This window comes from Sinohyriopsis cumingii, chromosome 6, assembly GCF_028554795.1.
Source record: "Sinohyriopsis cumingii isolate HCF-2022 chromosome 6, ASM2855479v2, whole genome shotgun sequence".
In the NCBI taxonomy this organism is placed as follows: domain Eukaryota; kingdom Metazoa; phylum Mollusca; class Bivalvia; order Unionida; family Unionidae; genus Sinohyriopsis; species Sinohyriopsis cumingii.
In genome coordinates, this window is record NC_142966.1 from 76,870,254 (window position 1) to 76,888,438 (window position 18,185).

An 18,185-nucleotide genomic window follows, 5' to 3' on the forward strand; every position below is an offset into this window, starting at 1 on the left:
GTAATCTCTGTTCACTTATCTTTATATGCGTAGACGTTGTGGGTTTCTTCTTTTTCTTTCATTTACTGAAATAGCAGTGTACATAAGTTCACATTCACTCAAGCACAAAATAATCCAATTAATTCGCCGATGATCGTTTTTAAGAAGGTCCAAAGGTCTCAAAGGAGTTGATGTTTTATGTTTAAGGGATTACTTTCATTTAGGTTATTTTTCTTTCTTTCACATAATATAATGATTTACAAAGTAAACTAACGTCCGTCAGATGGACGTATTTGGACTACATTCAGTTTCTGCCTCATTTAACAAGTTTCCCCAATTTGAACGAAATTATAAAAAAAATTATCATGAAAACTTCTGATCATGGCTGGATTGCGATGTATGTACATGGCGACAACGGAAATTAAACCCAAAGAGAAGAGAACCTTAAGGATTTTGTATATCGACAAAAAGGAAGGAAAAGAAAAGAGATGTAAGAACTACGTATTCATCAGAAAGTGAAGACCTCGCAAACATTTTATACAGCTGATTTATTGATCTTTTATACACATTTATATATCCTTACTTTTAGCAAGGTACATAATGTGATAATTATCATAGATCCTGCTGTTATTCCTTGATATTTAATGTAGATCATTTTAAAACACAGAATTGGCAAAAGTCAATGATTCCAAGATTAATGATGTGTGTTTCTTTTCTAAAATATGTGTACAATTACCTTTGATATAAATAAAGGAAGAGAAAAAAATTACCGTTCTCTACTTAGTGGAAGAAGCTGATACCGATTGAAACCGTAACGTCAAAGAACACTATCAACAGAGAGCATGAAAAGCATGTACTCCCAAATATGTTGATTGCACTCGACAGTTTCGTAATTTGCAATGATTTTAATTTTGATATGAAGACTTTACCAGATTTTTCTCACTGGCTATCCTGGCTATTTGAAAATAATTTTGTACATATTAGGTAAAAGAATTTATAATGTCCCCTTATTTTGTTGTGTAATGGACTGCTGTATTAAGAGCTATAGAGCAGACAATTTGATCTTACTTCAGATGTATACCTGTTAAACAACTGCTAGCTTCGCTTAGTCGTTTTCATTTCCTTTATATCAAATTTAAGTTGTTGAGAAAACCAAACTGAAAGCATATTTTACATATTATAGATTTGGTAATTCATTCATTGCACTTTCAGAAGGTGGCATCGTGCACTCGGGTAAAATTCGTTGTGCCTACTTGAATAACTGCCAAAGTCAGTGTTCTTTGGATTAGTTCAGGCTGATTTTTCGAGCACATGGGAGCAGCCATTGTGGCCAGCTGTGGGCTTATATGATGTACAATTTCCACAAGTGCAATATGTCAAGAAATTTCAGTGAAGTACATGAAAGCAGCATAGAGGTATGCCAACATTCTCTCCATGGTGTGTCTTTCAAAGTATTTATATATTTAAGGTGTAGAAGTGAGTATATATACATTTAATGTGTAAGAATTGAAGTGTGTGTGTGTGTGTGTGTGTGTGTGTGTGTGGGAGAGAGAGAGAGATTTTGACTTTTAATGTATTTTTTTTTAAATTCAGTCTTATCGTTACGATGTATGCAGTGTGGCAGTTTATAGTGATGTCTAGCACTGTGGCATCATTCCGCACACGTGTGGTATCATGTCCCACCTAGTCACATTATCCTGACACCAGGCTAACCAGTTCCAACACTAACCTGTTAATGCTGAGTGCCAAGCGATGCAGCTGCTAGTACCATTTTGTTATAAGTCTTTGGTATGACTCGGCATGGGTTGGAAGCCGCATCTCCTGCATCCGAGGCGGACGCTCTAACCACTAGGCCACCGGAGCGGTCAAGAAAAGACAGTTACTGAATCATTTCAAACGGCAATTCTGTATAGATTGGTATGAACCACAATTTATCTACTCACGTGCTATAATGTAATCAGTATAACTTTAGTGTCTGCTCATGTCCCAATACCTATGTAGATACACAAGTTAGACACGTCATATTCAGATATAACATACATGTACACCAATCTGTACATGCATATGGTCATATTTGTAGGTAAAGAATTGTAACGGGTACAGAAAGAATATATCTACTTTTTAAAATGGACAATATTCGTATATGTGTAAATGAGGAATTCCGGTTTTGACCATACTGTTCGACTTTGTTAACTAAGAAAAGTGTTAACCTGTGCAACAAAAGGTGAGTAAAAGAAATCATGCAATCCATCGTCTGTATTTTAAATCTCATTAAAACTTCAACATACCATGAAAATACTTAGTTACATGTAACCTTTGAAAGAAGGTTAAAACATGTCTACAATATAACTCTCTCTCTCTCTCTCTCTCTCTCTCTCTCTCTCTCTCTCTCTCTCCATTATATCGGTAGAATAACCTATCCTGGTATTTGTAAGCATCTACTTCCGTTTCCGTTTTCTTTTTTTCACATGTCAGCTCCAACTGAGTATTTTTAAACAAACAATAGCAATCTCAGTGCATGACAGGTAACACGTGACAACTTTCCTTTTCAGTTTATGTGCAAGGTTACAGTGTACAGCTAAGGATGAGTATCTCGGATACAACCAGAATACATGAGAGGGTGTCCATTTCGGAAGATAATATCAGCAATCAGGTAATACATCTTGTGGGCTTACACATGCTCTCACCTCCCTCCATCTTCCAACACACAAACATTCATCCATGAATCTATAGCTTTTACAGTTGTCTATCCCTCCTCATATATATATATATATATATATATATATATATATATATATATATATATATATATATATATATATATATATATATATATATAAAGAGAGAGAGAGAGGGAGATATATATAATATTCGGGGAAGGAGAGACAACTGAAAAACTATAGATTCCTGGATATACATATATATAATTTAAATGGCACGATATCTTTTAAATGTTTTATTAGACTTTATAAGATATGAAAACTTAAGGAAAACTGACTAATTAAAAGAGTACAAATTATGTCTTCAGTGAACAGCGCCAATAAATATGTATGTGTACCTACATGTTTATTTATATAAAGACATCGCTACGTCACAGATTCCTAGTAATAAACGAAAGAAAGAGATAAAAAGATAATAAGCGACAGGCACGGTATCGATTTTTCCGTTCATGTTTTGTACTTACATTCAGTTTGACCTACATTTTCATATTCAAGTATGTACTCTTTAATGCAGCTACTAAATAAACCTTAAAGACGAATAAAATGGTCGTTCCTCTACCTACCTACCCGCCTATCAACCTACCTGCCTACCTACCTACCTACCTGCCTACAACTGCATGTATGCATTCATACATACATATGTTTGACCAACCATCCATGCATTCATCCATCCATTCATCAATCAATCGATGCATAGATACACATAGTTTAATGTACTGACTTTAAAATAGTTCCAGCCCTTCTGTCTAAATTTCAGTGTAATTAAGCAGTGTAATTAAGCTTGTGTAACTATTGGTAATTATAGTATTTACTGCCGAGTTTTCCCACTTGCATCCATTTTAATATGGTGTCCATTGAGCGATTTACGTGCCTGTTATTTTTCAACAAATTTTCAACAATCGAAGAAACCACGGCGAGGCTTAAAGACAATGATCGAACCAGTTTTATAGATTTATGTAACAGTTCCATACTGATTCATGCGCAGAGTGAATTTCGTTTCGTCGATTACATTCTTGCACATGTTTTGATTTTCATGCAACTATGAAAAAAGTTTTTGTCGGTGCTTGAGAAGAACCGTTTCCACCAGCTTTCTTGCAAACCATTATCAAGTTCTTTTACGAATGAAAAATCGTCGCTAAGCCCAGAGAACAAATTTGATCCATAACAGAATATATTCAGTGAGAAAGCAACCCTGATTACGTTATCTATGTTATTTGTTTTGCATACATAGTGGTCAGATGATATAATATTTTTGTAATTATTACATCTGTTTTAATAAAACGTTGTTAGCTGTAACGTACAATGTCGGAAATAGTCATTAAATCTTTTTCATTGTCTCATTCTTTGATGCATAAAGATTTTACGAAATATTAGCTCACCTTTTCTGGACAAATGAGCAAGAGTATGTGTAAATAAGGAATAAATTGCAAAATGTGTTTGCATCGCTGGAAAGATATAATATCAAAACATACCTGGAGAGAGTGCGAGAACGAGAGAGAGAGAGAACGTGCTTTTAAATATTTAGATTTATATAGGCAGACATTTAAATGTTATTATGGAAGTTGTAGATCAGATGCACTGATTTATTTTATACCTTGAAAGGATGTGCAAGAAGGTGGACTGAACATTTTTAAAACCTCTGTGTTTGTCTCTGGTGTGGTGGCCGGTGCTGGAGTTCTTGCCTTGCCAAATGCCGTCAAGGGATCAGGTGAGTTAAAGGAAGTATATATATATATATATATATATATATATATATATATATATATATATATATATATATATATATATATATATATACGTATATGTGTGCGTGCGTGTGTGTCTCATAATAATGCGAAAGTTAGAACAATAGTAGGGAGGTTTAATTTCTGAATATTCAGCCTGTATATTTATTTTTATGTTCGTGATATTATGCAGCAAAAGAGGGAAAGCTATATGTAATGTGTTAAAACTAAGCTATATATTGAATAATTGTCACATAACTGTGTGGAGAAAACCTTTTGACTACAAAAATAAATCAAAGTTTTAAATAATGTTGTAAAACGTCAAGTGAAAAACCTCCATTTGTAGTCAGGTTTTACTGAGTGTTCCCCTTGAGTTGTTGCGTGAAGTGCATGGTGCCATACACAATTGGTTAGTTCTCATGTTTTCAATTAACTTGAAAATGCGTAGGAATAACTTTCATCTGAATCTGCAGTTTGAAACTTAAAACATATGTGTACATGCCTTTTATATATTTTTTGTATATTGCAGGTGATACTGGAATCCTGTTAATGTTTCTTGCATGCCTCATGTCCGCATACACCGGGATCATTCTGGGACGCACATGGTTGTTAATTTTAAAAAGATACCCTCAATATAGAGAAGCACGTGCCCGATATCCATATCCATTAATTGGAGAAATTACATTCGGAAAACTTGGAAGGTAAATCTTTTATTGGGATTTGGGGTTGTTGTTTTTTTAACGTGGCTTTTAACAAGTTTTCAGTCGCTCAATGTAAGCACAGTATCAGTTTATAGGAATCCTGCCGCAGACATGTAGCATCAAGTCCCATCTAGTCACATTATCCTGCCACCAGGCCTAGCAGTAACCTCTTAATACTGAGCGCCGGGCAAGGCAGCTGCAAATACCATTTTTTAGTCTTTGGTATGACTTGGCCGGGGTTCGAAAGTCGAAAGCTCTAAACACTTAGCGATATATCTTGATCATTTTCTCTTCGATTGTACAGCAATTTTTAACTTAATTTCCTACTCTCAAAGCAACTGAGAATGATCATAGTGCTTAAATCAAATGGAGGATAAAAGGTTTAGGGTTCGAACGGAGAGCTTTACGCACTAAATTACTCTGCTTGTGAAGGTTGTATTGATTTATGTCGTGTGATATTATCGTGTGTTGTTTGTTCCGATCCAATTTAAAGTCAGTTCTAATTTATTGATCTTAAATGTTCACGTCCGGATAATACAACAGAAAAAAACAACAATACAAAAGTCATAAGAAATTTGTCAAATAATTTGCATCAAACAAATCATAGACGTATGCATAAGATGATTGCTATTGTTTATATACGTATCTTAAAAGACAAGTTGGTAAACCGGATATCGATGCGCTCCTGCTGGAACACTCGACCATTTGCCCAAGGTGAGAGAGAGAGAAGAAAGAGTTCTGGGCTCCCTTCAAAGAAGGTGTCACTCATAATGGTGTAGATACGGCTACATCTTGGGGAAAATGGCGTTGCGGGAGGTACTTCAGGATCCTGTAACGACACAAGCCTCTTTGAGATTCCGACGAATGAATTGACGTGTCCTCGAATTGACGCGTTTTCTACCAGTTTCTTAGGACATGGCCAAATAAGGACAAACGTCTAGTTCTTGTGTTCCGCCACAATCTCAGTGTGAGGCTCCATCGCTTCTTACAGACTATCGTCTGGGTCTATGTACGTCATTAAGTAGACAATTCTGCCAGATCAGCTCATTTACCCTTACAGAAGGAATCCTTAGAATTTGTCTAGTTCGTCTATCTCACAACTTACCGAGTGTAGTTTATTTTGCTGACTTATGATACAAGGGAAATGTACAGAGTTTTGCCTTTTGCTCATAAGGTCGCAATCTTTATTGAATAGTATATAATTGTAATACCGAAATAAATGGATTTAATCTTAGTATATTTTGATAGAAAATTACTTTCAATATAATTTAGTTAAACATTTTTATTAATACAATTTAAAGAAAATTTCAGTCTTATTACTTTTGCTATAAAAAAAATCTGTCCTAATAGAGGTATCAACACACGTTTAAATTTTCCAAAATACAATCTATATTTTTTTGAAATAACTAATTCCAGAACATAATTTCAAAAAAGGGATCACCATATATGTCTTTTGTTATTTGGGCTATTTGGGACAATAAATATAAAGAATTCAGCATAGCTTTTGCTGAATTTTCTGGACATCAGGTCTCTCAAACATACCAGCCTTGCTCTAGGATACTCAAGTCAATCGCATCAGGACCGATTTGCTACTCAGAAAGGAAAGATTACTACGCCCAAAAATTAAATGCCATACCTGAAGAAGAAAAAAATTGTTTCTTGAACACTGCTGAAAAAAAATTATTTTTAAAACAAGCGCAGAATGACATCTAGCACTGGCACAGTTGCTTGGCTTAATGAATATGGTGATACGTTTAAGGAAAATGAAATTGAAATGTGTCTGTTTTTAGCATAACGTAATACGCATGTGATTCATTATAAACACCAGTGATTCTGGGTTGGCATCCTTGCACCGTGCAATAATTTGTCTCCCTTGGACTGTGCATTGTGAATCGCCAGGTTTGACCACAAATGTTGGAAGAAAAAACACTAAACTTTGAATAGCTTCAAAGTTATATATTTCAAAAACTTCTATAATAAGAATAGATTTTGTTGTGGGTTATTACAATATTTCAAAAAAGATAAAACCATGCTTTATTCTATAAACAATAAGAATGAAACAAAATCTTTGTGGTGTCCTATTACTTAAAATATACAGTAATAAAATCGAAAGTGGAATTACTGCTGGTAAAGACAATGAAGACAGTATGCAAACTTTTCAAGAAGTCGAACTTTGGAGATTAACGCTAATCGTTGTCTTTATTCATTACGTCCCATACATACATTATCTGATGATAGAAAGAAACTATTTTTAAAACAATTCAATATAAAAAAATATATATAATAGTATGGAAGACAGTATTAAACAATCTACATCATGCTTTATAAAAATTAGTCATAGCATCAGACTGTGTTGCCATTAAATAAAGTATAGCAACATATATGATTGATGCCACAAGAATTAATGCTTCAGAATACACAGAAAGCAATTAACTGTTAGTAACTGTAATTAACTGTAATTAACTGTTCAAGTTATTTGATGGCAATGGATCTGATGAAGAGAGAACACGACAAGTGAGTGTTGAAGAATTTCAGAAGAGAAGTGTTGAGTTCAACGAAGTCAGATCAATGACACTTGACCACATGAACGAAAGATTTCGAGAACAACGTTTGGTTGCAAATACGCTAAATAATTTAAATATGTTTGTTCCATATTATTCTATTGAGCCCGGTGCTAGTTTTTAGAAATATAGACAACATAAATTTAATGTTGGTTGCAAATTTCTGTCGTGCAAACAACTTATGTGCATATATTCATTGCTATTGTAATAGGTGCTGGTGCGCATGGAGGTTACTCTTATCTTTAAAATAGATACCATGAAACAGACTCGGCTAATGTTCCACACGGGATTTACCTATAAACAAATAGAAAAGAAAACGTAAATGCACATATAATGTATATTTATGTTGTGTATTGTTTTCAGAATAATCGTATAGGATCAATACAGTTTTGTTAATTAAAATGACGTCAGTAATGCATTTGGAACCGCATTATACCATCATAGGTAATGCTACCAATTGTGGACAAAGTTTCCTAATAGAAATGTAAGAACTTCTTTGACTTTATTGTCATTATCTTTCAACATTTACAAACAAGAAGACATACAACAGGAAATGGAATTTTAGTCATTATAAGATAATTGTAATAAATCCTGGTGATAATTAGATAAAGGGCTCGATTTCTTTATCCATCTTTGCCGGGGAACTAATACTATATATCGGAGAGGCGGTAGTGCAAAATGGCAACCATCCTCAGCAAGGTACAATTAAGTGCTAGACATTACAATATCAGCGGAGGTGCAAGTGCAAATTCATAATTCTGTTACAATTTTACTCCAAAAATAAAATCTTTGGAATATGTTTGAAATGGTAATGATTTTGTACATTCAGTTATTATACATGAAACAGTTGAACAGTTAATGTTGACATCATATCAACTTAATGCAACCTTTATCAACGTAGTTTTATACATCTTGTAAGGGTAGAATGTGATTATATCTATCACTCGGTGATTTAAAATTTGGTTTACTTTTCTTTCTATTTTTAAAAGGTTCCACATATTTCCTGAACAGAGTATAATTCACCAGCTTAAAGAATATGTTTTTGGTTTGCTGTAAGTCGCAAACATGTATTCTGCGTATAATTATAACTATTTTGGTCTAATAGCTGTTATATCTTTCTTTTTGGTTTTAATGATAGCCAATACACAATTTTAAATTACGATTATGGATAACACATTTTATATTCTTCCATCTTCAACGTACACAATAATCGAAGTGCTGATAAATCTCTGAATCTCAGTTCATTGGTCGATATCTATCTACATGTTAGATAATTAGCAGGTTAAATCTCCATTGTTGTCTTTACTTGCTAATACATTGTATGTATAGCATATCACACGTGTCTTTACTTGCTAATACATTGTATGCCTAGCATATCACACATGTCTTTAGCTATCGTTTCAACTTCATTTCTGTTTATTATGCGTACATATGATATTCTGATATACAAAACTGCTAGTCTTGCTCTTTCATCTACTTACTTTATTAGTGTAATCGATAAATCAAATTGATTTGGTTGATTGTCGGGTTGTGAAAAAATTTGTGTCAAAGAGATAAATGTGTTGAATGTAGCAAATGCTATAGGTTAAATATACTGTTCTGACATGTGATGACCGCCATCGTGACTATAGACGGTGGGGTAATAATCTCAAAACTTTATTTGAGGGATTGGAAGGGGTCGCTGGGTCCGTGAGGGTAGATTCTTGGTGGTCCATTAGTATGCCCCCCTCCCCACCAGATAATAAAGTTATTAGTTGCACCTTCATATGACAGAGGCGTCGATGGTCGTGAAATAATATATTTATTACTAAGGATGGATGCAATAGCTTAGGGTGTGATCTCATTGGGTGGGGAGGAGTTGAGAAAAAGGAACAGCAACTGGTGGCTCAGGGTCAAAAGTTTGGTGTGTTAAACTAATATAGATTTTTGGTGGCTGAAAATTGCAGTTAATTATTGTTGACGATAGACGCATTAGCATTGGACGTTGATCCAAAAATTATTTATTTTTGGGGTGGGGAGTTGGATGTTGATCTCCAAATAAAAAAATAGGTGAATACTATGGATTGGCAGCGTGAAAATAAAACAAACGTTTATAACTTTTTAAGAGTTGGGGGCTGGGTGTTGATCTGAAATTAAATTGGTGGATGGTATAGGGTAATACTTGCACATGAAAACCTCTCTTCTACTAATAGGTAACGGAAAATGGTTGAAGCATCTGCTGCCAATTGGATTCAAGCCAGGATATGAACCGCAAAACACGGGCAATTCCACAGAATCTAGTCCAACTGACCAACCTAGTGACGTTGTCTTGAATCCTAATGAAGATAAATTTTAATTTATGTGTGGAATAAGATGGAGAAAATGGAATTTCTACTATATTACTGTCAAGCTGCGAAACTCTATATCTCGCCCACTTGTTTAGGACATATCCGCCATGCCCAGACCGAATGCAGTAGTTCATGGAAGTTCATATCGAAGAGTGCCATATTATGCACATGCCAAGGTTACAAACTATTTCGTCTCAAAATGATGTGTGCAGCCTTCAGTGCTGCAAGAAAAGAAAAATAACGAATACAAATTCTGAGTTATATGGCGGCCTATTGTGGGGGGGGGGGGGGCGTGATTGCTGTGATTCTTTCTATTCATAGATTGCTAGCCAGATTTGAAAACAGTGTCATATAAAGCCAAAAGACAGCTGAAACACATACAGTTCAGTATGAATTATCTCAGAGCCCGACAGAAAAGTGTCAATTTCAAGTGTTGGTGATCTTTCTTAACAGCAGTAAAGTACAAGGTGCATGCCAGTATGAATTTTTAATATCTCTTGTTATTGAGCATTGGCGTCAAAACCTTTTTTTTTTAAATTTACAGCATACCTTATGTTTCACTTTCTGGATTGGCAGGTTTTTGGAACTAGCACAAGGACCTTCGTGTCATGAATTCAACGGTCCCTTGACAAATTTGCTACCACGAATGGAAAGGCTAATGTGCCAGTTTCGACTAGCAAACTGAAAATGAAATTTTAGTTTGGTACACTAATGAACATCGCTTTTAAAATGGAGAAAAATAACATCTGTACTGGGTGCAGTTGTTCAGAAAAAAAGTATCCATAGAGACTACAAACGGATGCAAAGCAGCTGACTAGTTCAACTCGTGCAGTGATACTTAAAAACAGGTTTAATAAGCTTGAAGTCAGAATCTTTTTGCAATTTTTTATCTTGGCTATCTAACTATTTGAGGTTAAAAATTTAATGGCATCTATTAGTTGCGATGTGTATAGGTCTTCATGACAGTAAAAGTGAAATTTGAAAATCTGCACGAATAATCAGGCTGCCATCTATCAAATTTACATATTCCAGGATGTTAGAAAATTGCTCCAAAACAAAGAGATTTAGTCAGCTTGTTTCTCGACTTGGAGGAGGGCAGTACATGCAAAAACAAAATGGACTGACTTTTCTTCTATTGTGAGTGTGACTTGGACCAATAGAAACGAAGTGTGGTCGAAATTGAACGCTGCAGTGTGGTTAAGACGATAGGGTATGGAATTTTTGCGAAGACATCAATCCCACCTCCGCGGGAGCGGCGGGAAAACGACTTGATGGAGTAACGGGAGGAGGGTAGATCCTCGTGTTTTTAGTCATCGATTGGTGTTTCTCGCCGTGTTTCTGTTAGGAAAAAAGATGTCGATATCCTGATCATTGATATATTTGACTATTTAGGCGCTCTCTTCCAGTGGTCAAACTGATTTGGCGTTGACTATTCCGATGCATGATGGCCCTCGATTGAATATTGCGATGCACTTAAAGGTTGAAACGGAATTTGAATTACATTGTTCCAAATAAGCGTCGAGTTTTCAAATCGATGCGTTGGAAAGGGCGAAATGGAGAAAATATACATTTTTCTTACTCTTTACGCCTTGTGGCTTTGAAACGTTTTTTGTTTTCGCTGCCGTTTTTATTTAAGTGAAGATGAATGTAGTCCTAAGTCATTTATTCTAATGCACAATGTAGTATGGAGCGCAGACGAGTGCTGTTTAATGCAATTAATGAGAGTCCACCCTAACATAAACGGGCGTATCATATCATATCACTGTCTGGATGCGAGATGATCTGTTGCGACGTAAACAAAATTCGCTTTAAGTTCTTTTTATTGTACTCTTAAAATAAAGCACCTCCATTATTATTATTATTACTACTACTACTAATACTACTACTACTACTACAGGCACTACAGCAGCTTAGGAAGATAATGATGCTGATAACGGTTGTTTTTCTTCTTCTTCTCATTACTGTGATTATCCCTTCCATTTTACCAGGCACTTGGTATCCTTCGCTATTAACTTTTCCTTGTTTGGGGCGGCGGTAGTGTACCTCGTTGTATCGGCGGGAAACATCCACAGCTTGGTGCAGGAGTTACACGGGGACTTCCATGCCTGCTACTGGGCCCTTATCGTTGCAGGGACACTCGCACCCTTCACCCTCCTCAACACGCCAAAAGATTTCTGGTAAGCTATAAAATGTTGGATTGATTGTATCCCGCGGAATGAGTGTGATTATTGCGGATCTTTTGCTTCCATTTTCATAATTTTCCCTCGTTACCAAAGTCTTCTGAAACAGAATGCCATTCGCATAGGTCACTCACGCCATTGAGCAACATAACATGCGACTGTCATGTGTTAGTACAATTTTAGGTTTAAAAGATAGGCAAAAATTAAAGGTTTGTAAAACTTTGCACATTTGAAAAATCCTAATTGAATATCTCTAGAAGATGCATGGATACATTTCTTTGTTATTCTACGGAGAAAACATTTTGAAATCCAATCATTTCAAATGGTCTCTTCTATGCATCCAAGCAAGGCATAACTGAATGAAAATGGCCGTGTCTCAATGTCTTTCCTCATCGTGTTAGTATTGTGTACAGTCGTCTATTTGTTTTTTATTTGTTTATTTTTAAATGAAATCATACATCCTTATTTAGATTTTCTTAAATTATTCTGATCTTTTTATGTTATCTGATGTGAGAGGACCAATAACGATAAAGAAAAGTGACCGTCATTTAAAATATGAGGAAGGCTCGCGATCATTTCCTGTCATCTAATGTTTCATCGTTATCATCTTCATTGATAGCATCATTATTGCATTAAGTAAAGTAAAATAAATATTGTTGTTTCATCATTCATGTAGTGACCCATAGTACAGTTACTTCAGTACACATCAGAAATTATGCTAACATGGATATATATGCCATAAAATAAAAGTTTTTCAGAATTTACAACCACTCCTCCCATTTTGATAATTAAAGGTCGTTTGAGCATTTTATTATTATATTTTCTTCAATAATCTGAAAATAAAATATGTGTATAAAAATTACTTTTTTATCACTTCTAAGATGATATGCTCCCAAGAAGGTTGCTTATTGTGTTGCATTTAAGTTAATGTAACAATTAGTGCTGCTGCTGCTACCACTACTGCTTCTACTACTACAACCAAAACTACCATTGTTATATATCCTAGCCCTCGAGTACGTCCTTTAAATTCTTCTGCGCTCAATAGGTTGTTGGCCTTGGGAGCAACTGCAACTACTGCAATCGCGTGCATCATTCTTCTGGCGAACATCATTGCTGACAAATCATCCCATCCCACGGTGAAACACACCACGCCAGATTTCATATCCTTCTCCACGGCATTTGGCACTATGTGCTTTGCTTTTGGTGGACATCCAAGTTTTCCGACCTTCCAAGAAGACATGCGGGAAAAGAAGAAATTCTGGAAAGCCGTTATTGTCGGATATATACGTAAGTAATCTTTCGCACACTTTTCGATCAAGTTAAGAATAATATTTTTTAGTATGCCCGCTTATTAATTCATGCGTGTTTGCATATGTTATTTGTTAATGTAGTGCAGCCCTCTCGTAGATACTTGAGAATTTGAGGTATAATTGGAATTGGTTTGGAGATATGCGATCATATTCTTACAGGTGTAACTTCGATTTGGGAGACAGGTTTATAAATATATCTTTAAAAAAATCGTTGGCACTTTTTGTAATTTCGTGTTCTTTCTTGCCAAACGGCATTAGGATCTTCAGTAAATATCTAAACAAGTTTGAAGAAGAATTACAATGGAAATAATGATATCAATCCACACTAATGTACTTTACTTTTTCACATTAAATATACGAAGATATTTTTGCTAGGGTACAAAATGATTACTTTGTCCATTCACGTGAATATCATTCAGTCATGTAATCGGCCAAAATATTGATTTTGTTTGCAAATCTTCATAGTCCAGAATCGATTTCTCGTGACAAACGTTCACTGTATTTTCATCCTTTTATAGTTAAATTCCGACTGTTTACCGCCTCATTTTGAATTAAACTTCAATATATTGGCCTGTCTCGAACTTGTTCCATTTTGGCAATGCGTGATGAACTTTGACCATTCGTCATAAAGACCGTGGCTACGATCAGCACCATTTAACAATTACAGTCTACGGAGACAGATAAATGAAACTGCTGATGAGAAAAATTACTAATTAAAGTTTTCTGGTTGTGAAGCCCATTAATTTCTTTGCAGAAACTATGTTGTCAATATCGTCGTTGTCGTCATCAAGTTTATATTATCGATAGCCCAAATTAAACTGAATTTTTCCCCTCCGGTTCTTCAATTCACAGAACTTATTAGTCATTCCTGTTTATAAGTTATTGAATAGTACGAACTTTTTAAGGAATTCTTGAGCAAGTGTAAGACAGTACTTCATTATTATTATTATTATTATTATTATTACTTACAGTGGTGCTAGTCATGTATGTACCTGTATCGACTACAGCCTATTTCGTCTATGGGGATGATATACGAGACAACATTCTTCATACTGTATCAAAAGGTCCTATGAATTACACTATGACCATTCTACTGACTTTTCACTTTTTGTTTGGCTTTATCATCCTTCTAAATCCGGTGAACCAAGAATTGGAGCATTTGTTCAAAGTTCCAGATGGTTGGTATACATATATTCCTTTTTTTCCATCGATTACCAAAAATGTATTCGATTATTAATCGAAGCAATGCGTAATTTCGTTCTCTTGCTAAAAAAATAACTTTTTATAATGCATACCAATTATTTCTAAAATGTCAGAACCTTTGAGGTATGTGTGTATGTATGGATGGATGGATGTAAGGCGTCCTTCTGAACTGCAGAGTGGAAAAAGCTATATTACTTTTTTTTAATATTCATATAGATGAACAGTGAAGACATTTTTTAAAATAATTTTAAATCTATGTTGTTCAGACAATATGAATGACTGATTTTTTTCAGCCTAATATTGTATTTATATTTTTTAGAGTTTACTTGGAAAAGAATTCTTAGCAGAACAATGTTAGTTGCTGGAATAGTCTTCGTGGCTGAAACAATTCCGCACTTTGGACTAATTCTTTCTCTGATTGGAGGATCAACCAGTACTCTGCTTGTGTTCATTCTACCGCCATTATTTTACTTGAAATTGTGCCGTATGCATCCAGGCCTTACCGCAAATGGAAAGAGTGGGTTCGTTGATATTCCTATTCATTCCAATGCGTTGCATTTGATAACCTCACAACCCTGTAATAGACATATCATTCTTATCATTAATCGTTATCTCGTAATTGTTAGAAATTGTTTGGAAAAGACAAATCAACGAAAAACTACTCAACACGTACTCATGACAAGCTACGTATGAGTATGATGTACTCTGAGCATTCAAACGCACTTTACTGATATGTAAACATATCAATTAGTAACACATATTTATGAGCATGAAAAGGAACATGGTATGCTTATGAACATAAAAATGGGCATTGGTTTACCGATGTACATATAATTGATTATTGCATAATTTTGAGCACACAGTTACATGAACATGAAATAGATATCGGCATATAATGAGCATTGATGTACCTATAGGATTGATCATTGCATACTTTTGAGCACACAGTTACATGAACATGAAATAGATATCGGCATATAATGAGCATTGATGTACCTATAGGTTTAAACATTGCATAGTCTTGAGCACACAATTAAATGAGCATAAAATAGATATTGGCATATAATGAGCATTGTTATACCTATAGGATTGATTACTGCATACTTTTGAGCACACAGTTACATGAACATAAAATAGATATCGGCATATAATGAGCATTGATGTACCTATAGGATTGATCATTGCATACTTTTGAGCACACAGTTACATGAGCATAAAATAGATATCGGCATATAATGAGCATTGATGTACCTATAGGATTGATCATTGCATACACTTGAGCACACAATTAAATGAGCATAAAATAGATATCGGTATATAATGAGCATATGAAGCATTAACTGTATCTTGATTACATAAACGAAAAATGTTACAATCAGTACAACAATGGGTTATATAAATATTATGTTATAAAAAGCATGTGTCCAAATCTGGATTATGTAGCCTTCCATAACCCTGCGAAATATGGTTCCTGCCCGTTGGCGACCGTTGCCGTCTCTCAACATAGGGAGTAAGCGATTTCTTACCGAGCAAGTGGCCTTCTCATGTACACTCTCAGTTGAAATATGACTAATTTATTACGAACACAAAGTATTTATTACGTTGTAGAAGGGTTATTATACAAGGCTTCAACTTGCATCTACTCAATGAAGTTGTTTTATTTACGAAGCCGTTTATTTTGTCGGTGAAGTACTGTTACTATGGTGAACCAAGAGGCCCAGCCGGGTCTGATATCGCTTACCTGACTTACATAACTTAACAAGTGACCATTTCACTAAACAGGCTCGTGTAGTATTGTAAGAATATGCTTTATGAATGGTTGTCCCCCAAACAATAAATCATGTTTATTTCACCTATGTTACAATAACCTGATAAGATGATTTATAAAGAAAAGACATAATTCAAATGCACAGACACTTATTCAACACCGAAGTCATCCAGATAATGATGATAATAAATAAAACAGGTAAACTAATATTGCTTCAACGGTGACAACACTGTCAGCCAATAAGCTGCTAGATCACCCTATTACCACATTTGGGTCCATCTTAATTTCAGATCCCCTAAAATCTAGATGATATAAGCCCATATCAAATTTTAACCAAATCGAGTCAGAATTTTGGCTTCCAGATTGTTAATATGGTATCCCTATTACATACAAGATCCCTTCATAAATATGCATAGTTCTTGCTCATTAATGACTGTTCAAGATCTTGACGAAAGAAGCATATATTCCATGTTTCATCAAAACTGGATCACTAGTATGGCTTCCAGTTTGGTAATAACTTCAGCCAATATGGATCGATGTCTATCATTATCGAACTTGTTTGGGAGCTTAATGCCGTAATCGTATATTCTAAGTTTGACTGAAATCGGATCAGAAATATGCACTCCAGAGTGGTTAAAAGGTTAACCAATCAGATGCAGTATTACCTTATTAATATCTTGCATCACGCTCATAATGGAACTTGTCCGAGATTTTGAGGATTTAAATCCATATTCCAAGCCTGATCGAAATCAGATTAGACATGTGGGCTTCAAGAGTAGTGTCAAGCATTTGTTGAATGAAATTAAACATTGTCTTGTGACAAAAATAAATTAGCGGCATGGCGGTAGTGTGTGAAGGATATATAAACTTGTAATTTTTTTTATTGCAGGGGGCTGCCGCTTTATACCATGGTCTTAAACATTCTAATACTGGTAGTGGGAATAGCTGCGTGCGTAGCATCGACGTATTCAGGGTTACATGATGTCATTTCCGGGAAGTTTACACCTCCATGTTACATTAACATCACAAGCGCTGATTAATGCTGAAAGAATCCCTAAAATTAGATATTGTTATGTGTTGGTACTTTTATTTTGCTGTTTGGAAAAATGTGTTTTCTCCGCAGAATACAATTTCTACGAAATAAATATATATGGAAATCTCTTATCGATGAAATTCTTATAAATGCAATAACTCTCTCTCTCTCTCTCTCTCTCTCTCTCTCTCTCTCTCGTGGCAACAGTGCACATGATCGCGAAAGTCACATGTAGTTGTTTCACTGCTGAAATTCGAGATAAAAACAGTATAAGCTTTTCAAAACCTATCACTTCCATTTAGGTATTACGGGATTGCGGACCGCATGCAAGAATTATTTACCTCCGAAAATGAATAGCTTCACAACGTCAATCGTATCATCACTCGGCCATGTAGTTGTAGGAAACATACATTTGACAGGTTTGGTGATTCTCCTCTGCATATGTTGCCACAGAAAAGGCCGGAAATGTCCTAACCATGACTTTATCTCCTTCCGCCGCCATATCTGAACAAAAGTAGTTCTGAATATAGTTCGCGTATTACATCGTAGGTACCTGTCTGGACTTGACGAAATAAGTAAATAATGATCGTAATGACGTAAAACAACCACTCACGTCCGAGAGTGAAGATTTGACAACGGAAGAGTTCCAAAAGGCATTGGCAATATTACGCATTTATTT

The 18,185-nt window shown here is 35.1% G+C and overlaps 1 protein-coding gene across 4 annotated transcripts; it reads left to right on the plus strand.

Annotated features, from left to right (window-relative positions):
* The first annotated feature begins 1,268 nt into the window (after positions 1-1,268).
* Positions 1,269-17,637, plus strand: LOC149797258 (uncharacterized). 4 transcript variants are annotated; one of them, XM_089961958.1, is made up of 9 exons: positions 1,269-1,394; positions 2,532-2,632; positions 4,302-4,407; positions 4,953-5,124; positions 12,001-12,189; positions 13,238-13,479; positions 14,474-14,680; positions 15,025-15,226; positions 17,363-17,637. In XM_089961958.1, exons 2-9 carry the CDS (start codon positions 2,564-2,566, stop codon positions 17,511-17,513), a joined length of 1,338 nt encoding a protein of 445 aa, XP_089818084.1. In that variant the 5' UTR covers positions 1,269-1,394; positions 2,532-2,563; the 3' UTR covers positions 17,514-17,637. The 4 variants fall into 4 exon arrangements, with proteins under 4 accessions (XP_089818084.1, XP_089818083.1, XP_089818082.1 ...); XM_089961957.1 differs by lacking the exon at positions 1,269-1,394 and adding an exon at positions 1,669-1,896; XM_089961956.1 differs by lacking the exon at positions 1,269-1,394 and adding an exon at positions 2,016-2,203.
* Positions 17,638-18,185: the final 548 nt, after the last annotated feature.

What these genes read in the sequence shown, in the direction of transcription:
- LOC149797258 (XM_089961958.1), top strand. Translation starts at nt 2,564, where the DNA reads ATGAGTATCTCGGATACAACCAGAATACATGAGAGGGTGTCCATTTCG. An exon ending in AAGATAATATCAGCAATCAG is followed by an intron (nt 2,633 to 4,301) that starts GTAATACATCTT and finishes ATACCTTGAAAG; the next exon opens with GATGTGCAAGAAGGTGGACT. An exon ending in ACCGCAAATGGAAAGAGTGG is followed by an intron (nt 15,227 to 17,362) that starts GTTCGTTGATAT and finishes TTTTTATTGCAG; the next exon opens with GGGGCTGCCGCTTTATACCA.